The 26,710-nt window shown below is 32.4% G+C and overlaps 1 protein-coding gene across 8 annotated transcripts in view; it reads left to right on the top strand.

Moving 5' to 3' along the window:
- The window catches only part of slmb (beta-transducin repeat containing E3 ubiquitin protein ligase slmb), a 163,816-nt gene that overhangs the window by 123,918 nt on the left and 13,188 nt on the right, over nt 1–26,710 (top strand). For 7 of the 8 annotated variants that reach the window (XM_075367041.1, XM_075367040.1, XM_075367038.1 and 4 more), the window contains 4 exons: nt 4,756–4,926; nt 10,386–10,577; nt 11,261–11,523; nt 22,764–22,874. In XM_075367041.1, the coding sequence (XP_075223156.1) occupies nt 4,756–4,926; nt 10,386–10,577; nt 11,261–11,523; nt 22,764–22,874 (737 nt within the window). Of the gene's footprint in view, nt 1–4,755; nt 4,927–10,385; nt 10,578–11,260; nt 11,524–15,207; nt 16,019–22,763; nt 22,875–26,710 lie in introns of those variants that run through there. The other variant, XM_075367045.1, reaches the window with a different exon arrangement.

Below are 26,710 nucleotides of genomic sequence, written 5' to 3'. Positions count from 1 at the left end.
CAAAAAGTTTCTATCGCACATCCCAAGATAAGTAGTACCGTGTTGGCGTATTCTTCAGTTGTAAATAATAAAGGCATTGCTGCAGCATGACATCAATTAATACAAACACATACACACACACCTAAAGTACACAGTTCTGGCAACAATTCATAGTAGTAATGCAGAACATGCAATGCACTGATTACATTACATAAAATGCATTGTTAGCCAGCTGATTTCTGTTACCAAATAATATTTGGTAACAGCTATTGAATATTAGGTAACAAAACATATTTTCTCAAATTTTCAATTTTACAGTATATTTGAGTAAGATATATAAACTTGATAGTCTGACTAACATTAGTACTAGTTTATTAATTTTTTAATGTTATTTTTATATCTGATACAACACTTTTTTGTTTCATTGCACTTTGTAGGAAAGTAAACATGCTTTGTATGTGTAATCCCTTCACTTTCTGTGAATAAAATCAATTTTATTCACGTTAGTAATTTTATCATGTTAGTAATAAAATCAAATTTCTTGAACTTGTATTTATGATTTATTGAACTATTTTATATAAATTTTCTCAAAATTAAATTCTCTACAAGTTTTGATAATAAACTTTTGGCATTTATTGGTCATTTAACAAAAGTTTTCTATTTTATGTGAAATATTATGAAAAAAACTGGAGATACTGTTCTGAAACCTATTTTATTCAATTTGTCAGGTCAACATCCATAAGAAACCATCAAGTTTACAGCTTAAATTTGGGTACCTAGAATTTCAGTAAGGTTTTATTTCACTATGCCCAAGAATCAAGGGAAAATGTTTCACCAACTGTAACTCCCTAATGGAATTTTTCTGGGCCCATGTTTATTGGAACCTTTTTCATTAATTCAGGGTGTTCAACTTAAAAGGGGTCTGTCACTCGCTAGTTACACTAAGTGCTTATTTTTGTTAACATGCATATATTGGTGTGAGATGATTAGTAAAATAATGTGGGAAATGTTTGTATGACTATAGCTGGAGTGAGGAGAACTGTTTATTGCTTGCCCATTTCGGTATTGCCAGTTTGTGTCAAGCACTGGCAAGAACAAGGTTGTGTAATCATGTGATGTTTGTTAAAATGCAGTTTTGAAAAATGTGTATTCGTGATGGAAACATTTAGAGACAGAATCTCATGTTGTGTTTCAGTGAAAGTTTAGGGAGAAATTTGAAAAGGAATCACTAGTAAAATGTGTTATTCGGAGGTTAGTTAAAAGATTTCTTGAAACAGGTTTGGTGTTAGATCTGAATGTTCCCAACACAGGCTAGTTTTAACGATGCAGGTCGTACAGGAAATGAAGTGACAGTTATAAAAATCTCATAAAAATTTGCAGAGACTAAGCTGGGAAAGGAGATATCACTAGGCTCAGCCCACATTGCAGTGAGGATATAGCTGAAATGAAATTTTATCCGTATTGGTTGCTAAAAGGTTCATTACTGTCAGTGGTTCAAGAACTTCATTAGAGTTAACATTGGCATTTTAGATCAAATGTTTTTCACAGATGAAGTGTGTTTCACCTTGGTGGGTATATTAATAGTCGGAAATACCAGGCTTGGGGTACTGAAAACCCGCACATTTTCTTTGAATCTCCCCTCCACCCACAAAAAATAGGTAAATGGTGTGTAGATCCAAGGTGACAAATAATAGAACCCTTGTTTTTTTTTTTTTTTAAAAATGATGCTGCCGTCTACCAAGAAATTTTCCAACAGTTCATTACCTTACTGCAAGAGGATGAGTGTGACTGCTAGTAGCAACAGGACAGCGCCACTTGCCATACAGCTTGCTTTACTATGGAGATGCCTTAGGATTTTTTCAGTAGAAGAATCTTTTCTAAAGGATTATGGCCACCAAGATCCCCTGATCTGACTAGGTCACACTTCTTTTTGTGGGATTACTTGAAAGAAATTGTTTATAAGAGTAATCCACACACCCTGCAAGAATCGGAAGACAACCATTATCAGTGCTATCCAGGAAATAAAATACAGCTAATAACAGTAGCCAGGAATATGGTTAAACATGTTGGCAAGTGCATAGATGTGGATGGATATCATTTTCAACACTTTCTGTAAATTTATATGTAAGTGTTTGCCAATAAATTATTATTTATGGACTAAACTAAGTGATGGGACTTTTTTAAGTTGACACTCTGTACAATGAGCTTAGAAAGCTGCTAGTAACACTATGTAAATCATTCTATATATATATATATATATATATATATATATATATATATGAGAACACTTAGATTTAATCTTTATTTCTTTTTGCTTGTTATTACCTTTTGTTTTATTACAAAGCATACCACTTACTTGATTTAACAAATTATAGTTTCTATTTTGGTTTTGAGTTAATACTTTTTACTGTACTACTTTGATATATTGTTATGATTTCAGTGGTATAAACTCGATAAAATAAAGGGATAGACTCGATTTCAGATGTGAACATTTTGGATAATATTTGAATACCCATTTTTTGTGGTAGAAAGTATAAAATTGATATAAAAAATAAAATTCTGTAATTAAAAAACAAATGTAAAAATTTTTTTAAATACTGTAAAAATATGACTACATTGAACATTAAAAACATATATAAAATCAATAAAGGCAATAAATAAATATGTTTCTTCACTAATTTTTGTTTGAAATTTTTTCTTTGTTTTTCTACAAGTTTTTTTCATTGTTCAACAAAACATTTAAAATAAACTTAAGTTTGTAACTCATGTAAAAAGAAAATAAGTTTTCTTGCATATCATTGATGTTCTTACCTGGGTTGTTGACTTGGTTTCTATATGAATTGCCATCTAATTGGTGAAGTTCCAAGTTCATCCATCCATTTGTCATTTTCATCTATGTTTCACAGTGTGGATTTTTTCTGGAAGTTTCAAATTTTCTCCAACCACGGAACATTAATGTAAATTACATCATTATATAAATTGTATCACCCCCTTTTAAAAATGTTTTATTTTGCTAGGAGTAGACGCTATTTATTTTTTTGTAGAATTTCTTGAAAGCTTCAATTCATTGCATTTTAAGAAGAAAATTCTAAGGGTGGTCCCCTCTCTCTCTCTCTCTCTCTCTCTCTCTCTCTCTCTCTCTCTTTTGTTCATCGGTTACACCAAATTAATTAGATTGGGAACACAATTTTTTTATGCCACTTTTTTCTTGTATCATAAGGGGTACATACATTATATATTATGGATTCTCTGTTATAAATGTTGCTTTATAGGGCAAATTTTGTTCAGAAAATATTTATCTGGGAACAAATTTGTTTAAATTGTCTGTTCAAACCAGATGATATCCAAGTAAGGTTATTTTTTATATATATAATAAACTGGAAAGGCATTAGCTGGGATATTTTGATAAAGGCTAAATTACAAATTCTAATGTATATTAGAAAAACACGACAATGATGAAAGATTGATGTATTTTTTTCTGTGCATTTATGAAGAATAGCATCTCTAAAGACAGGAATACTGATATACATTTTACTGTCCTATTTTATACAGAAGTGACCAGAACAGCTAACTGTATTTGCCTCAGTATAATTTTAAAATCCGTTGTTCCAGAAATCTAATTTTAAAAAATTCTGATTTAATAAAATAATTATTTTATTCTTAATTTTCTTTATCACTGTTGTAAGTTCTGAAAACAAGTTAATTTGGTGGGTGAGTTGGAGATTTTGTATCACTGCAAAGCAGTAGTTCAAAGAGTTCCTTTTTCCAGCTAGAAATGTTTTTATTTTATTCCATTTAAAATTTGGTCTTGATGATATTTGTAAACTTGTATGTGGTTTCATTTTTTATCAGATTTTTAATAAGAATATATCCAGTTATTTTTTTATATCTATATGGTTTTTTTTTTAATTAGAAGTACTTTTGGATATTGTAGTTTGGCTCTGCGTGGTCCTTTATCAGCATACTGTTTAACATAATCTTTACATTTTAGCACATTAAAATTTGCATTAATTATGTTTATTTACATCTCATAGCAATGGCTTATAACACAACTCATAGTAGTTGTTACTTGAATGTGTAATTATACAAACATCATTTTTTAATGCTAGTGTTATTTATTTATTTATAAAAATGATAATAAGTTTTATCCATTATGGCTGACACTTTTGAGTTGTAATTAGGAGGTAATAAGTTTCATTCAGTGTTTGAAATTTACCAGATAGGTTCCATAATTCATTAACATAATTACAAAAAAACTATCTATCGTATAAAATTTTGGGATGAGAAAACTGACAAATTAAAAGATTGATGAGTGACCATTTTAGAATTTTATCCCAACTGTTAAAAGTATTTTTTTGTTTTTTTAATTAGGGTTTTATTCATTTGACTGCTAAATCTTCATTATTTTATTTAAAAAATTTTTAAGAATGCTTTTACAAATTTCTTACCATTTAAAAATCATTTTTTACTGAATATTAATAACATTTTCAATTTGTTTGTTAGATATTCATAACCTTGTTGAAGTAAGTTTTGTTCTATAGTCTCATTATTCCTATCTTCTTTTGTGTCTTTATAGCCATCTGCTTAAAAAATAAACTTTTTTTGTATATTAAGAAAGCATCAAATAATAAAAAATTATTTTTTCATTGTTTTCATCAAGATGTAACAACAAATTAATTGATTTTTCATATTTCTGTCATGGGTGTAAATCATTAGATTGCATGTTAACTCCTGTTATTGTTTTTTTAATCTTATCATTATTTGTTTTATTTATAGAGTATAGAAAATAATTGGAGAATGGGAAGTCATAATTTACAACGCATAAATTGCCGATCTGAAAATTCTAAAGGTGTTTATTGTTTGCAATATGATGACCATAAAATTGTTTCCGGCCTACGTGATAATACAATAAAAATATGGGATAGAAATACATTACAATGTGTTAAGGTATGATTATTTGATTCTCATATAGGTGTAAGTAATAGATTAAAAATATAACAATAAGTTTTACATGAGGCAGTAATGTTTATTATTTATTTTGGATATTTATTTAAGAATCAGCTGAATAATTTTTGATGACTTTTCTATATATTTCAATTCATCCATTCTCTCATTTTACTATGTTTATGATACTCTGTAAATATATATATATATTTTACTTTACTGAAATTAATCATTTATATTATACCTTTGTACTGTTAAATTATATAAACCACCAAATTCAGAATATTGAGGTAAGGCATACCTTAATTTTTCATGGAACTTCTTTTGTGGGATCCTGAATCCTCAGTCATGATTGAAATAATTCCATTATTGCATACTAAAAATATAACAATAAAAATGCTAAAATATTGATAATTGTGAATTGATTTATACAAGTGTTGCTATCTGTTGCAGTTTTTATAAACTGTCTGATGGTTTATCAAATAGAAATTTTATTTGTAATTATATATATAAAATTTTCTAATGTATTTAATTTTATATCATCCTTATTAATTTCTAATATTTCTAAATCTGTGTTAATATCAGAATAGAATGTTTATTGTTAGATGATTTTCCGTATTAGAAAAACCCTAATCTATTATTTTTGTAATGTCTGTAATGTTAAAGAAATTTAGCTTTAAAGAACCTATTTGTTTTTCCAAAATAAATACCATCACAATCATTACATTTAAACTTATAAATTCCACACAGATTATTTCTTTTATTATTGTTTTTTAAATATTTTATTATGTGGATATCAGGTTTTACGCTGGTTTAAATATTTCTCTATTGTAAGTTTTAGTAATGTTTTAAATGATGTTGTTAGTATATAAATACTTTTAAGATATGTTTCCACTTTTGTGTGTTATTATTTATTGGTTATAAGGTTATTTTATTATTGTGTTTTGATGTTTATTTTTATAAATATTATCAATTAAAGTAATATCATATCCACTTTCAACTGCTATATATTTTGTGATGTTTATAAACTTATTTAACATTTCTTTCTTATTATGTATGTTAAATAATGATGATGCTCTACTGATCATATTTATGTAAGTGTTAATTTTATGAGACCAAGGGTGATTTGATTTTTTATGTAATGTTATATTATTAGAAGTAGATTTTCTGTATACTGATATATATTATCATCTGTTATTCTCTGTGGGTTTTTTAATTGTATATACATATCATCAGTTCCTCATCGTCAGTTTATTATAAAATTAAAAAAACTCAAATTACACATTAAATAAAATGTCAAGAAATTAAAAATTATTGCTTATATAGTGTAACATATATGTAGTCGACAATTAAAATAAAAATTAAACATTCTTAATAATATAACAATCTTTTTTTTTAATCTTTAAATCTCTTAAATATGCTTGTGGGTAGCCACCAAATACAGTGGGGTACTAATATTTTATGAAATTTACTTAAAATTTACAAAAGTGCTGCTATCTACAGCAATTTTGATAAAATGAATATCAAACTATCTGCAGATTAATTCTTCTGAGATCACTGAGGTGGAAGTGCGTCATGTGATCTGCAGTATGGCAAGGCCCCCGCATATGATAGTATTACAGTGGAGCTCCTCGTCTGAGCGCTTCCAGTAGTCCTTGGTCCTCTAACTAGAATATATAATAGGTTGCTCTTTGCCCACCACTTTCCGCTGTGTTGGAAGCGTGTAGACTTGGTGTTGTTGTTCAAAGGTGGCGACAAAGATCCTACTGTTAGTTCTTCTTACCGTCCACTAACACTCTTGCCCATGATTGGCAAGGTTTTTGAGAAGGTCCAATATTTTTGTATTAATGTTAGATTGGTTACTGATCATTTGCTAATGGACAACCAGTGTGGTTTCCGACCAGGCAAGAGCACTGAGGATGCCATACTAAAGGTGATGGATATAACCTCCGCTAGTTCATGAAAATATGTATTAGGGATTTTTCTGGACATATCTGGAGCATTTAATAATTTATGGTGGCCCTCTGCCCTGTTTCAGATGCAGAAGCGTAAATGTACACAAAATAAAATAAATTAGAAGTGCTTTCAAGATTTCAGCTATAGGGCTGTTTCCCTGTGTGATGGCAGCTTGGAGGTTCATAAGACCTTAACTAAATGATGCCCTCAGGGCAGTGTTCTAAGTCCCCTTCTTTGGATTATAGAATTCGATTCCACCTTGATTTTGAGATTGCCATGTGGTTGTCGTGTCATCGCTTATGCTGATGACGCGCTGTTGCCGATTGAAGGGGATTCGCGTAACGAGGTAGAATTCCAGGCTGCTCGTGATTGTGAGACACTCCAACATAGATGATTTTCAGCCCAGAGAAAACCATAATGATGTAGCTTAAGGGCTGATTGGCTACTTCCGGACAAATGCAGGTTTGGATAACTGGTTTCCCCATTCGGTATGTTACGATTGAAAAATACCTGGGTGTTATCCTTGATGAGAAATTTCGATTCAAGGAACATCTACAGTATGTAACAAAAAAGGCTGCTGATGCTTTTTATGGAGTCCGTAGAGTCATTCATCCCAATTGGGGGTTGAATTATACCGTTCTCTACAAAAGTGTCAGCGAAGCTATTATCCTATATGCTGCGCCTGTCTGGGCTCACTGCATGGCTTTTAGGTATTGCACGGATATTTTGCTGTAGTCCCAGCAACTTCTCTTGCTGGCTGTTACAGGACAGTCTCGTGCGAGGCAGTCATGTTATAGCCAGATTCAAACCAAAAGATATCTTGGCTAATGAGCATAAGGAATGCTACATTTCCAAGGTAAATAACCTATTGACGTCAGAATGAAAGCAGGAGATTGAAGACCGGGGCGTTGTGTCTTTGCAGTTCAGGTGGGATGAATTCCCCACAGGTCGCTACATGCATGGTGTATTTCTTATAGTGTATAATTTAGGTGCGATTAAATGGGTCTCCCCCAATCTGTATATCACACAGTTTCTTTCGGGTGAGTTTGGCTAGGTTTTGTTTGGTGGATTCGAATCAATGCGCAGATTGCGGAACTGATGATACAATGGACCACATCCTCTACATCTGTCCTCAATATGAGGTCAAACATTCACGAGCTGTGAGGGAACTTGAGAGAATACATTCCTTTCTGGATCTCTGTATTAACTGGATGATCCATGAGGAGTAGTCTATAGTGGCTGGTTTTTTTCCGTGCTCTTGTGATGTGTAGGTCTGCAGAGGGAGTTTAATCGAGGTACTCAACCGTTCTAGGATCCCAGGTGGCTAGGGTTCTGGCTTAGTCATTTGATTGGTTGGAGGTAGACACATTGGCATCGTGCCATGGTTATATTGGTATTGTTTGTTATTTGATTTGGGGCTCCTGCTGGTGTGCTGCGTCGCCAGGGTATGTCAACCCATGTGACCGGGAGTGTGGGGTTGTGGCTTCCCTCCTCCCACTGGTGGGAGTCCTGATTGTGACTGTAATGTCATACGAGACCATGATGGGACCTGAATGAGGTTGCATTCCCCTTGTTTTTGTTGACATACATTGGTCGACTTATTTGGGTGTAGGTCTGAATTTCTATGTTGCATAAGACATAATTTTGATTGGTATGAGTATAGCACTGATTAAACTTTAAAGTCTTTTGTTTTCTGACACATTCAGTCACAAACGGTACTGTCAAATCTGGACTAGGTGCAGGGTTCGCGCTTCTGTGGTTTCGGTCAATTAGTTTGAGGGAATCGTGTTAGGTTGGATGTGAAGATGTCCATTTGAGACCTATGTGAAGGCGACATTGGATATATATATTTACTGATGCAAATGTCTTCCAAGGCATTTACATTGGGTGCATCTCGACTGAGGCCTAGCTGATGACTGTGAGATGTAATCAGTTACAGGGTCTAAAGACGACCTGCGGTAAAGCCTCTCAGGGCTTGGAATGGAGGAGGTGGTGTGGCGACCGGTAACGTCACAAGGTGGGTGTCTTCCCCCTACGGGGTTTGGGATGTCTGCAGATTAATCAAGCTGAACTATTTTCTATATTTGTTCGCATATATAATATTTTTTCAAAATGTCCAATTTTTTATCATGATTATCATATTATTTTACAATCTCAGTTATTTCCAAATATGTTTCTAAATCGGTAATGAAATGTTTGTTAACTATTAAATTGTCGTCAATATTAGAAAATCCTAACTTATTGTTTTTATAATGTCTAAATGTGCTGACCCTTTAATAAACAAACATTCCATTACTGATTTGGAAACAAATTTGGGAATAATTGAAATTGTAAAGAATATGATAATAATGATAAAAATTTGGCCATTTTGGAAATATATATATATATATATATACAGTTATTTAATTTCTCAAAAAAAAAAAAAAAGAGTATAAACAATATTGAACACTTGGAAGCATTAATCATAAATGGTTGTGTGCTAACATACTTGTCATATGTTGTAAGAACTACAGTTTAATTTAAATATCTGCATGTCAACAAACAGATTAAATTAAATTCATATAGGATTACAAAAAGATATTTGTGAATTTCTTTTTTCATTTATATGAAATTTTAAGTTTGGTTATAATGCAGTACTAGGTTGAATAGAAACAGAAGTAGGAGATTAAGATTTATATAGTTCTGCAGGCACTCAGTGAACTCCACTAAACTTCAGAAAGAAGTGACTGTTCTGTCAGCTACCTGAAAGTGTCATAGATAGAATTAAAGCAACTGATCCATCTCCCATGCACCATCTCAGGAAGGAATGTGTGGAAGAGGAAGGACTCGGTCAACTCACAAATGGACTTGTTTAGACTGGAGTTGAACAGGAAAGTTTATTATCTTCCCAAAACCAACTTCATGAATTTTTGGGTACCACTGTTCATTGCAACAAATCATTGTCAAAACTGTATGCTTAATTATCATCTATTTATGCATCTCAGTTTAATACTATTAACTATTATATTATTACTATTATTTGGTTTTTATATGATGAAAAGATTTCTTGAAAACGAGGAATATTTCTTTAATATCATATCATGATCCCCTTTTGATTGAAGTACTCATACTTCTTATGATAACTTGTGGATTATTGTTGGTTTTTTTACATCTCAGTATTCTCTGCAGATCAACTTTGGTGGTACTCATTTGTTCTACAATTTAACAAAAAAAAATCCACATCATTCATTTAATTTCATTGTAGATTTCAGAGTGACAAATTAGGTTAACCAAAATATCTAAACCATAAATCTCAGCTTATGAGATTTTATTTCTTAAATAAACTTTTAACTTGCCCGCAAATGCAAATCATCGGTTATTAGTTTTTTATATTTATAATTTAGAACGTTAAATAATTATGCCTTATATTTTATCTTCATTATAGCATTCCTAGTTGTTGAATTATTTGTGAATAGACTGGAAGCAAATTAAAAAAAAAGATTAATTTAGGGTTTTTTTTTATTTAGGTATTGACAGGTCATACTGGCAGTGTATTATGTCTTCAGTATGATGATAAAGTGATTATAAGTGGTTCAAGTGATAGTACTGTAAGAGTATGGGATGTTACATCAGGAGAAATGGTTAATACACTAATTCACCATTGTGAAGCTGTTTTACATTTACGTTTTAGCAATGGAATGATGGTTACCTGCTCTAAGGTATTTCTAGTTGATATTTGTTGTAAATTTAAAGTAGTCAATAAATTAGTTTGATATTTATTTGATATTATGTTAGAATTAATGAGCTTTCATTTAATTTTAATTGCATTCTAAATATGTTTTAAACAGCCATATTCATTCAACTTAGTAATTTCAAGTACAAAAGCACTGATTGCCTCTCTTTACAATGTATTACATTTTTACTTTTAGTATTTTATGTTGCCTTTCATCATAAAAATGGCAGTGTATTCTTGTATCTGGGAACAGTATTACATCTAACACTAGTTGGATGGACTGAACCTTCATCCTTAGGAATAAACACCAAAATTGACTGGTTTTGATAAGTTTCAGAAGCATTGATAAAAGAAAGAATTGTGCAAAAGAAATTTTTTAGGGGGTTTATTTTTAGTATTATTATACATTATGATTTGTAAATTTTGTAAACTGTGTTAAAAGTAAAAAAAATAACAGTTAGACCTGCTCTGACAACCAAGAATGATGTATAATTATAATTTAAATAACACTCCAGTGCTGAACCAAAGGATGTAAAAAAAGCAGTAATTTACTTGACAATAAACTTAGAATATTACCTCTGAAATATTGCTTATTTTCTTAATTGAAGTAATTTATCTTTAACTAATTCTCAAAGCTGATTTTATTTCTTTTCTCAATTTTTTTTCAAGGATCGTTCAATAGCCGTATGGGATATGTCGTCACAGACAGAAATTACACTAAGAAGAGTTCTGGTAGGTCATAGAGCAGCTGTTAATGTTGTTGATTTTGATGAAAAATATATAGTATCAGCAAGTGGTGATCGAACAATTAAAGTATGGAATACATCAAATTGTGAATTTGTACGCACATTAAATGGTCATAAAAGAGGAATTGCATGTCTTCAGTACAGAGATAGATTGGTCGTCAGTGGTAGCTCTGATAATACAATTAGGTTTGTTATTTATTTAGCTGTTTTATGATCTGGAATTAAGAATAATCACTTTTAGATGATGGTTATGGTCAACTTTTACCACTAATTTTTTTATTCTGGTAAACTACTAACAGAAAATATTGTTAGTAAATAATATTATCTAACTAAATTCTTTTTTAAAATTGAAGCAATAATTATATAACAGGTAATTGTCTGTAAAGTGAAATATTTATGACTTTAAAACATTTATATATTTTACTTAACAGCAAATTATTCCCAAAATAATGCAGTAGAAAGCTTAAATAGAAGTTATTTACTTACTTATATAATTAAATAAATAATACTGGCAACGTTTTTCTGGTCATCCCCAATCAGTTTTTAACTAACTCATTTACCACTACTGTTTCAGATATATGGATGAGCTAAGATTTAAAGTGTTGCTGTTTTCATCAACTGTAGGGTTAGCCACATAGAAATGCTTTATTGTTGTATAACTTTCAGAACCACAATATATATATATATATATATATATATATATATATATATATTGTGAATTTTTTTCAAATTTTTTTATTTATAATTTTAAAATATTTTAAATATTAGTTTATATTTGCCAATTATTATGTTAATAGTTAATTTTTTCAAAATTTTCTTGGAAATTTTAGCTAACACTTCATAGTTTTCTCCTTAGTATTTTCATTTATTCATTCATAGTGTTCTTCTGTTAGGGCAGGTAAGCAGCCGTGACCTTGTTCTATCCTTTGCTAATCCCTTTGTTTCAACATATTTTCCCTTTTCCATAATCCCATCCATCATTTGAAATCCCTTCCTTTCCTTCCATTCACCAAGCCTTCTATTGCATCCACTAATAAACAAACATACAATGCCCTAGTCTGTTCCTTTTCCTGTATTCAATCAATTTTCTATCACAAGACAAATCCAGACACAGTAGTATATACAAATGGGTCAAAGCAGAATGATACAGTAGGATGCACTTTTATTGTAAATGGCAGAACTTATGTATTTAGTCTACCTGGTATTACAAGTGTCTATAATACTGAACTGTACGGCATCAAAATGGCCTTGAATATCATTAGATGAAAATATTGTTACATCCTTGCCTGTAGCAAAGAAGGTGGCAAGATTACTGGACTGCTACAGTAGATAATAAACTCATAAAAAAAATGGTGTTACCATTCATCATGACTCTTCATGCAGAAAAATTCGCTGTGAGGAAATAGTCCTGTGTTGATTGCGATTAGGACATACCAAAGCCACTCATGGACACCTGATGTCAGCGGAGAGCGCACCATTGTGAGTCCAATGCAACTGCCACTTAACTGTGCATCACATCCTTGTACTCCACAAGGATATCATATGCACTCCACATATGATATGCAGCCTTGCATTGCAAATTTAAATTGCAGAGAGACATACAGCGTGTCCAAGGAACTGACAAGAATATACTAGACCGGGTATTTATTACTTTTAAAAAGAATTAATATACTTAAGATTTAACCTGTCAAAATTTGATATTATTTTGTTATTTATGTTTCATGTATGTCCTAATTGTTGTTTTTCTTTTACTGTTTCAGTTTTATCCCTATTATTATCTTAGTTTTCATCATAGTTTTGACTATATTTTGGTAATATTTTAATATTCTAGAAGAAGCCTCTTATTATTATTTTAACCCAGGTGATTACGCGAAAGCGTTTTCTCTCCCCCACCGCAAAAAAAAAAAATGTTCAATCACGTGTAGCTCTTTCGTGTTCTCTCCAATTCTCCTTAATTCTTTTTCATTACATGATCATGCTATATGACATTCTGTGCCACACCCACATCTGAAAAGCCTCTATTTGTTTTCCTGTCTTCCTTTCTCATTGTCCATATTTCAGCTCTATAAAGCTACACTCTCCAAATAAAACATTCAATTAATCTCTTCCATAATGCTAAGTTTAACTTTCCACATAGCAGTCTGCCCTTAATAAATGCCTGCTTATTTCTTCATATTGTTTTAATTTATACTGTGCAAGTAAGGTTGTCAGTTAGTTATAAAGTATCCTAAATACTGAAATTTCTTAATATGCTTTTCATTTCCTATTTTTATTTTATCCTCGTGTGCTGATTTTCACAAGTTTCATTTAAGTCAAGCATTTCAATTAGTTTACTTGGGCTTTGTCGGTACCTCCATATCATCAGCAAAATTTAGACATTCTATTCTTCTCCCTCTGATCTTTATTCCTCTTCTCCCATTCAGACAGTATTTGATTATTTCTTCCAGGTGTATACTAAACAGTGTTTGTGATATGCAGCTTCCCTACCTCACTCCCCTTCCATTCCTTATTCTTTCTGTCATGTCATCGCATTAGGTGAATGTTAACATTTCACATCTGTATATTGTTTCTTGCGTACGTTATTTTTAATCCACTGGCAAAAATCCAAAACAGCTGCAGTTTTTCTATAATAGGAAAGGAAATTAGAGCTAAAAGGCTAGAGCAACAAATTATTAGTGTGGGTTCAGGTTGTTTAACATTTGACACCAACGGTAATGGCTGGTTGCATACATGAGGCTCAGTGAAGCTCAGTGAATTTATTCATATATTAATCATGATGGTTTTTTGTTGTTGTAATTTAAAGATTTATTTTAAAAGAGTTATTATTTTTAGGTTAAATAAATTATATCCCAGATTTAATCATTTATCCCAACATTTTAATAAATTATTACCAAAATTATAGTCTGTATAATTATAAAATGGGTCTTATGACTAAATATGATAAAATATAAATAATGAGAATTCAGCTTACCAACAATTAAGTTTTTGTAATTGTTGGTTAGCTTTTCATTATTTTTATTTTATATATAAAATACCAACAGTGACATGTTATAAAAATTTACTTAAATATGATAAGCCATAAATCTTATGAACTGTAATGAAATTGTAAAAGGAGAAAATTAAAACAGTCATTTATTATGTTAATACAATGGAACTTGCGAATAACGAGCTTGCTTGTAATGAGAACTTGGTTGTAACAAGCAAAATTCTGGGATGTGTTTGGTTTTCTATTTCAGTAATGATAAAATTAACTTGCTTTTAGTGAGGTATTGACGTATCATAAACTTGGTTATTATGAGCATTTTAATTTTTTTAAATACTGTAATTGAAAAAAAGTTAAATAACTAAATAATCTCAATGAAAGGGAAATTCCATTTCTTCATCTACAAAATATACATTTACTATTTATTTAGATGTGACATTTTATCTTAGGCGTGTTTAGTTTAGGTCTGAAAATCCACTGGGTTGGTCTAGTGGTGAACATGTCTTCCCAAATCAGCTTATTTGGAAGTTGAGGGTTCCAGTGTTCAAGTCCTAGTAAAGTCAGGTATTTTTACATGGATTTGAATACTAGATCATGGATACCGGTGTTCTTTGGTGGTTGAGTTTCAATTAGCCCACACATCTCAGGAGTGGCTGAGACCGTACAAGACTACACTTAATTTACACTCATACATATCTCCCTTATTCATCCTCTGATAATTAAAGTTACCAGAGGCTAAGCAGGAAAAAGAAAAGGTCAGGTCTGAAGGGTGAACAAAAGGTTTGTAGCAGGACGTTGTACAGTATGTACAATACAAATTCCATTTGGCATTACAAAGGCCGGTAGTTATTTTAATTACTCAGGTTTTTCTGTTTGCAAAATTACAGGAAAGACAAGCCAAACAATGATTGTCAAAACCGCCCAAACAGGTTCATCGAACTCTTACAACACATTTTAAACGATTTAAGTGAAAGTTTGAAGAGGGGCATAGTTAAAGATAAAATCTACCTGTCCTACCCTGACTGGTAAATTAATTAATCACAATTTTCAGTTTAAAAATACAGGACTGAACCATTAAATCAGTTAAACAGTATTGCGTTAAAAGTGATCGAACGGATACCCAATACCCAAATACAGTACAGTAACATTGTAGTCGCATCAATGAATGTGTTTTCATTTTGGTGTTTGTTGCTAAAAAATATGGCACGCCATATTTCAACAGAAGATTACCTTGAAGACAGTATACCACTCTCAAATCTACAAAAAAAAATCAGCCGTTCAAGAGTACTCAATGGATGACTACGCATCAGCCAATCACGACGTACATACTAAAAAAATTCTGTGCGATTAAGATATTATTACGGCAGTAACTCATAGTTGTGCAGATGATAATGAAGCTGAAACTGAAAACAAAGATGATTCTACTCTCCCAGTTGTATAAGTGATTGACGCCAAAGAATGTTTTAAAAAATTAACAGCGTTTAGCAAGACTAATAATGTAAGTGATGAGTTTATGAAGTACTTGAATAAACTACAAAACTGTTTTGATAATTACTGGTGTAAGATTATTAAACATACAAAAATAAAAGATTATTGTAAGGCTAATTACTCTATATGCACAATTAAGTTTTGAATTATTCTGTTAGAATGAAGAAGAAATAATTAGAATGATTTTTTAGATGTAATAAATACAGTTTGTACATAAAAATATGTGATATAGAAATTTTTGTGTCGTATTCATTTGTTACTTTCCTCAATGATTTTGATAAGTTCTACGGCACTCTTTACCATTTTTTTGCTAATTCATTGAACACTAACAGTTTTGGTTAAAAGCAAAACATAATACCATCTAAAAACTGTATTACATGTAAATTTCATTTGTTAGTCTATAATACAAAACATCAATGCTTTATTTTAAAACTGCGTCTTCTTAGGTGTACAGTATATTTTTTGTATTATAATAGATAATGACGGCATAAAAATTTACGATTACAAGGTGGCAACTTGGAAGTACTGATCATTTGGCTGTAATGAACATATTTGATCGACCCCTAGAATCTTGTTATAACCAACTTTTACTGTATAACATGAACATCTGCGACTGCACTAACTCTATTGTTAGAAATTTTCTTTCCTCCAAGCCATTTTTCAGATTAGGAAACAAGTGATAGTTGCTGGGAGCCAGATCAGGTGAATATGGAGGGAGGGTGCTAGAGCAATTTAAACCATAGTTTGTTGATTTTTGCCAATGCAGTGGCTGAAGTGTGAGCTAGAGCATTGTCAGCTCTTTTTTGTTTGCAAATGTGGCTGTTTTTAATTTCATTGCTGAGATGCCGCAATAGGGTCGCATAATATTTGCAATTTCTTGTTTCACCAATTTTAAGATAATTAATGAAAATTATTCCACATGCATCCTAAAAAAAGAGATGCCATAACTTAACACTCACAAAAAGTTATCACTTTTTTTTTTGAGCAGGTTTACCTATTTCAACCTGCTGCCAATTCATTTTATTGTTGTTTTATCTTTGGAGCATAGTGATGAATCCAAGTCTCATCAGCTGTCACAAATTGATAAAAATTTTTCTTGAAATTGTTTTTTGGCACTGTTTTTGGTTAGGTGTATGCAAACTCAGCATACACATTGGTTGGCTCGCAGCTTGTGCATGACCAAATATTGCACATGCGTTCTTTTGACACCGCTACAGACTCAGCTAACTTGTTTTTAACTCGTAAATCTGCCAAAATGATTTTATGCACTTTTTCTATCATTTCTGGCCTAGTCACTTCAGAAGGGCATCCACTGTGTGGTTCATCGCTACTCCATGTTAAACCCATTTTAAACTCTGCGACCTAGCATTTAACTGTTGTATTTGATGTAGAAAAGTTTCCCATTGTTGTAACAGGCTCTTCTTTAGTTTGCTTCTGCACTTAAGACTTTCATAAAAAAAGTATTTAATCACAGCATGAATTCCCAGTTTTCCATTTTCCAAAAAATGCTCTATTGTCCACTTGACAGACTGTAAATATTGTCAGGGTGGATCAGTAAGTACCTGTGTTTGAAGACAGGTGGCGTTGATGAGGAAAGTTGAGTATCATCTATCAAACACCATACAATATTTCAGACAGATTCATAAGTTATTTTATATTTGACAGCCATTTTTATTAAATGTATTTGTTGTTTTTTGATACAATTGAAAAAGCAATATCAATCTATAATTCACTTTTTATTTTTGGATGGAAAAACTTGCGAAGAAATAAAAGCAAAGTTGGATTCTGTCTGTAGGTATTCTTCACTATCTATGACAACTGTGAGATGGTTTAATGAATTTAAACGTGTTGTACATCTGTTTTTGATGAGCATCCAGATCACCAAGCAGGCTTGGTTACTGAGGAAATCGTTGATAAGGTCCACAACATGATTCTTGCTAATGACTGAACAAAAATGCATGAATTAGCAGAGGCCGTAGGTGTGTCATACAGAATGGCAATAAACATTTTACATGATAAGTTAAGAATGATAAAGCTGTTGGCCCAATAGGCGCTGCGATTGCTCACTTCAGACAACAAGCAGGTACGGCTGTCAACTTCGAAGCAGTGTTATTTTTTAAGCGAAATCCGCAGCAGTTTTTATGTTAAGTCATCACCATTGATGAAACTTTGATCCATTACTATATGCCAGAGACCAAACGACAATCAAAACAATGGGTCTTAACAGGCGAATCTACTTCAAAGAAGGCCAATACAGTCCTGTCGGCCGGAAAGGTGTCATGGCTATGATTTTTTGGGATATGCAGGGAATAATCCTCATAGATTTTCTAAAAAAAGGAAGCAGATTCATGGAACAGTATTACAGTGAATTATTGGACTGATTCAGTAAGAAATTGAAATGGACCCACTTGGCAAAGAAAATCAGTGCTGTTTTATTACAATAACGCGCACCTTCACTCATCTGGAATCTTTGGCGTCAGATTGCATGACCTGCACTGTGAATTGCTGCTGCATCACATCCAGTGTACTCGCCTGACTTGGTTCCGTGTGACTTCTTTCTGTTCTCCAAAATGAAAACCTGGCTCGTGGGAAAAAAATTTGGCTCAAACGAAGAGGTCATCATTGAGAAAGATACCTATTTTGAAGAGTTTGATAATTTGTATTTTTTAGAGGGTTTAAAAAATGACAGGGAGATTGGGAAAAGTGTATCCTCCTTAAAGGAGATATGTTGAAAAATTAAAAAAACGTTTTTCTGAGAAACGTGCATTAAGTAATAACAATTTTTTAGTAATTGCTTCTTAGGCAGAGGGGAAAATTTTTTAAGTTTTATATGAATTTTACAGTATTACATGAGCAAGTGCCACTGTACCTGCCAGCCACTGTAAATCCTTGTTTGTGCAGACTGTAATATCTTCTAAAATTTTTTATGCAATTTAGATTTGACAGATAAATATAGCAGCTTGCTTTATTTATCAGAATATTTATTAAGTTTGGTTTTGAATTTGTATACATAGGCCACCATTCAGAATAATGAAATTTTACTTGTTCAGAATCTCTGTTATGAGGCCATTCTTTAAAAAAAAATGTTCATTACAGTGGGAAGTATTAAATTCATAGGATATTTTGCTAAATACAGAATAATTGAGTTTAGTTTGGGTTGTTGACTTGTTGCTTCTATGCTTTTATTTATTAAATCTCCTGCATAGTAAACAGTTATAAAAGCGATAACCATTGACCATATTGCAGAAGTTTCATTAGCTATTAAATTACCCCAGTTTTATAATTAAAATTAACAGTTAATAACTTATTATGAAATAAAATGATGGGTTAAACAAATTGGTTCAGTTACATATATATTTTTCCTTCATTGTTTTTGTAGACATCATAATTCCTGGAAAATCACAAAATTTTGTATAAACTGCTCATGATCTTGTAAAGGAGTTCAAAGTACACAATATGTTGAAAGAATATATTTCTTGATTGAATCTTAAATTTTATCCTACTTCACCTTATTGTTTAGTGTTTCATTAAATATTTACTAATATAACTTAAATGAACAGTCATATTTTGTATTTATTGTAACACCCATTATTAAAAATATTTGACACTAAAATATTATATGAACATATAAAATGAACATACTCGTATTATTATTATTATTATTATCTTTTATGACTGCATAGGATCACTTTAGTTAGTCCATTATTCAAGTCTCTTTGAAAGGGACTGTTTGGGCCTTGCAGACCTTACAGTATTTTTTCATACATTCCGATCTTTGTGCCCTTTCTAGTGTTGAAAGTGTTCATGTTGTGAGTGTGAAGCAAGTGTCTATTCTTGATTTTCTTATGTAATTTTATCTTATCACGCGTGCTTTCTACTGTAAGGCCAATTTTCTTCAGATCCTCTCTTGTTTCTCTGATCCATCTGCAATCCTGTCTCTGTGTTTTTGAGTTGAGATTGTACTATACTAGCTGTTTCAGAAGTCTTGAATCTTGTACCCTCATGATATGTCCAAAGAATCCTAGTCTCCTCTTATGCGTGGTATCAGTGATGGGTTCTAACTCTTTGTACATGACTGCCCGTCATTCTGGTACTTTTTATTGATGTAGGTTCTTTCAATACTTTTGATTTTCTGGAGTTTGTCTTAGTTGTTTGTTTAGTCGGAAGAATTTTTCTGCTTTTGGTGTTTGTGCTTTATGTTTCTGAATGGCTTCTGGTTTTATAATTATGTTGTAGTATCTTATTTTTGCATTTATTGATAGGCATTTTTTTATTGTAAGTGTAGCATTTTAATTTTTGAGCTTTAGCTAATTTGTTTCTTCTTATTTGGATTGAGGTTCTTTTTGTTTAGGTTTGTTGTTATTTCTCTGTGGTATTAAGATAGGGTTATACCATTTGATTTTATTACCTCTTCTATTTACTTCTCTTAATCATAAGTAAAAATCGTGTAAGTTTACTTGTCTTAGTAGTGTTAGTTTTTGGGGCATAATCTGTCTTTTTGAATGATATTTTGAGGCCAGTTTTATTCGCAATCTTTTGAAGTTTTGATATCTGTGATTTAGCTTAGTCAGTGTTATTTGCTAGCAGTACCAAGTCGTCGGCAAAATCAAGACAGTTTGTTTTTGATTTGTCGGCCTATTTTTACTTTAGGAAACATTTTTTGAGCCATTCCCTAATTACCATTTCTGGATGTCGGTGCTGACTTTAGGAGTTCTGTTGGTTCTTCAGAGTTTAAGAGTTATTGAAATATTTAGCTAGGATTTCTGCATTGTCTTTATTGTTATGGGCCAGTTTACCATTTTCATTCTTTATTAGTAAGGTGGTGGGGTTCATATTTTTTGAGCAGATTTTGTAAGGTTTTGTAGTCTCCTGTGTTTTATTGAATTTTTCTGTTTCAGACTTCAGTGTGTCTTTATGGTGTTGTCTTTTTATTCTCCTTAGGGTTTGGATAGTTCTTTTCTTTGTTTTACTAGATTTTAGATTGATGTTTCTGATTTTTGGGATAGGTGAAATATCCATGCTTGTTGTTTTTTCCACAGTTTTGTCACATTCGCTGTTCCACCATTGATGTTTTTTATGGGATTTTATTGGGGCCAATTCTTCTGCGATTTGTTTATGTTGTTGATTAGATCTTTGAGTTTATCTGTGATAGATATTTTTTCGGTTGCTTTTTGGTAATTTTCATTCTTGATTAGTTTGGTAAGGTCCATTTTTCTTTTAGTTTTAGTGGCTTGGTTTGGTTCTTTCTTTGGGGAGAACATTTAATTTTAATTACATAGTGATCTGACCCTGTTTCTATTCCTCAGAGGACTTTTACCATGTAGATCTCCTTGTGGTGGTGTTTGTCCATGAAGACGTGGTCTAGTTGCCAGTCTCCTTTGGTGTAGTCGAGGTGTTTCCAAGTTTTGAGTTTTGTTGTTATCTCTTGAAATATGTGGATTTTGAGATTAGGTTGTGGTTTCTGCAGAGATCAACAAGTCTGTCTATCTTTGTTTGTTTTCTTTTGGGCGGGCCATTTTCTGATGATGTCACAGTATCTTCTTTCGCTGTATAGTTGAACACTGACATCTGCGATTAATTGTTTAATATGGTGTTTGTGGATGTTATTTTCAGTCAGGTCAAGTAGATCCCAGAACTTTTCTGTTTCTTTACAGTCTTCGGAATGTTATTTTTATTATTAGTGGGTGCATGGGTGCTTATAGTGTAGATTTTATTAAATGCTTTTAGGCTGAGTGTTGAGATTCAAGGGGATTGTGACCTGAATTCTTGTGTGAATTTTATTATTTTGTGGCTGACTGAAAAGCCTATTCCAAACTATGAGACATTTTTCATCACTCTTCCCAGGTATACCTTTGTAGTGCTTATATCCTTGAGATTCTATGGTGTTTTCGGTGTTTCTTATTTCCTACAGACCCTTGAACATATACAATTAAAATTATAAATAATAGCATTCACTTGCAACCAGGTGCAACGACTTTCAAGTCTGATGTTCTTGGGAATGTAGACTGTAATACCTGCAATATAGTTACATTCTCACAAAGTAATTTTTAACTTACTTGAAATCTTGGTAAATTATCCTGTTGAAAGTAAAACAATGTTTTCTAGTGATGTATTTTTCATTACTTTGTTATATACTTTATTAGGATTAGTAGGTATTTCATCAGAATTTTTTTCCAAATTTATATTACAAATTATATAATTTTTATAAATATATTTTATTGGTGATTTGGCCAGAAAATTTTGATCTTTTGTTAAATGTCTATTATTGCTTTTACAGATTAGAATTCATTTGATGACATACATATTTTACAATGCAAATTCAGTTCTTTTAAACATGAGGATATGTTGTAGTAAAATATTTCAGGACTAACAATTAAAGAATTAAATTTGAAATTATTTTCATGCAAAACATATTTTGGGGTTTTGCCTAAGGGTTCCCTTGTAGTATAATAAGATCTGATATCCAGAGATTATACATGATAATTTGGCTTGTAGCTTATATAATGAGGAAAAAGATGTAAATATATACAGGTTGCCTGCAAGATTGTGCTGAAATTTTTTTTACATTTATTCTCTTTTCCCATTTGGTGCTTTCAGTAAACATTACTTCATTCTATACATTCCATTCATATATAATGAAAGTAATTTTTCACAAGAAAAGATTGAATGTGCTTACTATAGTAGTATATTAACTCTGATCATCCTCTTTCTTTCATATATTTTTGTGACATGTTTTTTGTATCAGTAATATCATGTTTATGATATTGGTACAGCAAATGGTTTTAACAGAAATGATTAATGATAGTCACTTTTCATGTTTAAAAGTTTATGTTGTAATAATCAATCTAAGTTGTACAAAATTGAGAATGTTTGGTAAATGTCTGCACTTTTTGTGATTTTTATTTAATTTATAAATAAATTACAAATTAGTTATTTAATTTTATTTCTGTTACAGGTTATGGGATATTGAATGTGGTGCATGTTTGAGAGTTTTAGAAGGACATGAAGAATTAGTTCGTTGTATTCGTTTTGATAGTAAACGAATTGTCTCAGGAGCATATGATGGGTAATTGATGATTACATTCTTTAAAACATTTACTTGAACAAGTAACATGTTTAAATTCAGTTGCATTTTATTTCAATAATTAGATAGTGGCAATCTCAATTAGATAGTTACTCACCACTCTTTTACCTGGAATTACAATACCTGATAAGAGACTATTAGCCTAATATTAATAATATGTATGAAGTTTATAGAAAGATCGCCTATTCATCTTCAGTGAAAAAAGTGTAAAAAAAATTAATACACAAAATCTCTGTCTTTGTTAAATTAAAATGATGCAATAAAGGTATAATGAGAGGACAGGTCACCCTTGTACTGTTGCATCAGCACTGGAGCCAAAGCCAATATTTTAGCTATCAGTATAGTCTTAAACCTAGAATCCCAAATAGAATCTCTAAAATTAATTATGTACAAGTAGTGATAAAAAATGAGAATTTTTTAATCTTGCACGCTATGTCTTCTCAACTGAGTTTTTTCCATGTGATGGTAGCACTGTTTATAATGCATATCAAATTTTTTCATTCATTTTAGTCACATAGTTCAATTTTTTTTGTTGAAAATGACAATAATGGTTTATGGGTAGTAAGGTGGTTGGACTTTCTAACACTTATAAACCAATTAAAATAATGACAAAATATAGGACATTTATAGTAATTCTACAATATATACTACTATTTATAGTAATTCTGTAATCGCTATTAAAAAAGTTACTAAAGAGGTGGGAATCTCTTATGACTAATGTGAAAAAATTTTGATTGGCATTTTGGATATGAAACAAGTAGCAGAGCTTTAATTTAAATTAATAAAAAATGCTTTTAACAAATATTTTGAGGATTATAAGAATTGGCATAAGTATGTCTCATCTCTGGGGAACTCCTTTGAAGTAGACAATTATCAATTTACTTGTAGAAAAATAAGTAAAAAAATAATTTTGATAATTTTATCACACCTCATTTTTGTAAATTAGGTGTAAAATTTATTTCTGAATTTAGGTTTTGAGCAAATTTATAGGGTTTTTATATAGCCATAGATTTTTAGATATCAGGATGAATTAAATTAATCTACATGACTTGTTAATGATTTTGTGACATTGGCCATAGTTTTATTTAGTTATCACAGTTTGATTAATTTGATAGCTACATGAAGGATTGGTGAAATTAGAAAATATCAGCTAGCTTTTTGTTACTCAAACATGTACTCTGTACCTGGGAGATTAGTTGGGAATGAACTAACCACTCATTCCATGATAGTTGACATTCCCAGTTTGCAAAATGATGATTATGAGAGGATGGAGTAGCCACTTGGAGACAGTATAGTCCACTGTTGCATATGAAAAATTATATGTGCAGTGTGATTTTGCATTGCTTATGATTCACGTAACGTATGCATCTGTTTTTGAAGGTGTGGTGGGATGTGTTGGAACTAATGAACTTTAATGGAGAGACAGTTATGTTTATCTTTTGCAAGAGCATTGGGATAACTTTGTATAATAACAGGTGGTTCAAAAAGGACTTAACAAATTTAAAAGCATATAAAAGTTTATTGAGATGACTTACAGATTCGCTCAGGTCTCATTTTATAGCAAAACTCATCAAGTTTTTCTCACATAGAACACCAGTATCGAATGTGGTAATCCTATCCCCGTATGGGGAAGACACCCACCTTGTGATGTTACTGGTCGCCACCCTACCCCACCCATATTCCAAGCCCCGAGGAGCTTTACCAGAGGTTGTCTTTAGACCAGGCGATCTGACCAGTGAGATTACATCTCACAGCCATCAGCCAGGCCTTGGTCAGGATGCCACCGATGTAAATGCCTTGATAGATATTTGCATCAGTAAAATACAAATTAAATTTTGCCTTCTCATAGGCCTCAAATGGGCAACTTAACATCCAATTTAGCATGATTCCTTCAAACTAATTAACCGCGGAAGCGCAGACCCCATGCCTAGTCCAAATTTGACACAGTTCATGACTATGAATGCCTCAGAAAACGAACAAGTTAAACGTTAAATCAGTCATAATTTTGATTGGTATGAATGTAGTCATGCCAATCAAAATTATGTTTTATGCAACAGAAGTTCAGGCCTACACCCAAATAAGTCAAGCAAATTAGGTCACCTAACAAGGGAAACGTAATTTCATTCCAGTCCACGCAGGAGCCAGGTGCAAACCCCACACTCCCACTCAATCCGATCATAGAGTCTTGCACAGCATTACAAAGTCACAATCAGGGACTGCTATCTGCGGATGACACGACAACCACATGGCAATCTCAAACCCAAGGTGGAATCGAATTCTATAATCCAAAGAAGGGGGACTTAGAACACTGCCCTGAGGGCATCATTTAGTTAAGGTCTTATGAACCTCCAAGCTGCCATCACACAGGGAAACAGTCCGATAGCTGAAATAATTTGAAAGCACTTCTAATTTATTTTGTGTACATTTACACTTCTGCAACTGAAACAGGGCAGAGGGCCACCATAAATTATTAAATGCTCCAGATATATCCAGAAAAATCCCTAATACATATTTGCATGAACTAGCGGAGACTATATCCATCACCTTTAGACATCCTAGTGCTCTTGCCCTGTCAGAAACCATACTGGTTGTCCATTAGCAAATGATCAGTAACCAATCTAACATTAATATGAAAATATTGGACCTTCTCAAAAACCTTACCAATAACAGGCAAGAACTAACAGTAGGATTACCACCTTTGAACAATAATACCAAATCTCCACGCTTCCAATACGCCAGAAAGTGGCTGGTAAAGAGCCTATTATAAATTCTAGTTAGAGGACCATGAACTAATGGAAGCGCTCGGACAAGGAGCTGCACTGTGATACAATCATATTTGGGGGCCTTGTTCCATGCCATACTGCAGATCACCTGATACACCTTTACCTCAGTGGTCTCGGAAGATTGTAAGTCGGTCTTGAAAACTGCGACTTCCCATCTGACACACTGGTATGAAACCTTACCCACCTGGTGTCTGATGGGAGCTGACATGGGATCTGGGAGCAAATCATTCAGCAATTTTTAAGGATACGGTCCTTATCAATTACCACACTTTCGCGAGTCGACAAACCTGACAAGAGGATATCTTTCCTTTGCTTATGCCCAAGGACTCTGTGTACAACTCCCCAAGGATCTCTATTCCCTTGCTCCTGAACAAAAGAATGCCAGGAATTACACTTGGAGGACCTATTGCTATCAAAGCACCTAGGCCTCCTTCTGTGGTAATCCGCACAGAATAGCAGACATACAGGTATGCCCTACACAAAGCTTTTTCCAGCTATTAAAGCCTGGCAGATCACCCCTAATTACATATAGGTGCTGCAGAAGGACAACATCAAGGCTCCGTCTCTACAACCGCACCTAACTCAACCTGGACTACATGAGCACCCTGGGCATTAAGTTGACTGAACCTAGCCATCTAAGGAATTAAAGTACAGCTCAATGACCCTTACGTAACAGCGACACTCCTTACTAACAACTGGGCGCTCATGATTCTTGTGCAGTCTTTTACAGTTAGCATAGCCCGGAGCCTCAGACCTATGCAAACAATCATCATTCTTGTGCTCTCCTCACCACGATGCGCACACCAAGGCAAACTTACAAAATTTAGCCCAGTGACCATATCTGCAGCACTTGAAACATCTTTGGACGTCCACGGTACTCTGTTACTCAGCAGGACCCAAAACCAATAAACAGTCTGCCTGCAGACATAAATTTTTGAAAGAGATCAGAACTTACCTCAAAGACTCTGTGATATTTCTGGGTATCATATCTAGCCGTTTTGAAGACCTCCCTGCAGTCCTGCCAAAAGGCAGCTT

The sequence above is a fragment of the Lycorma delicatula genome, chromosome 5 (genome assembly GCF_047948215.1).
Source record: "Lycorma delicatula isolate Av1 chromosome 5, ASM4794821v1, whole genome shotgun sequence".
NCBI classification, from domain to species: domain Eukaryota; kingdom Metazoa; phylum Arthropoda; class Insecta; order Hemiptera; family Fulgoridae; genus Lycorma; species Lycorma delicatula.
This window is presented reverse-complemented; position numbering and strand designations above follow the sequence as displayed.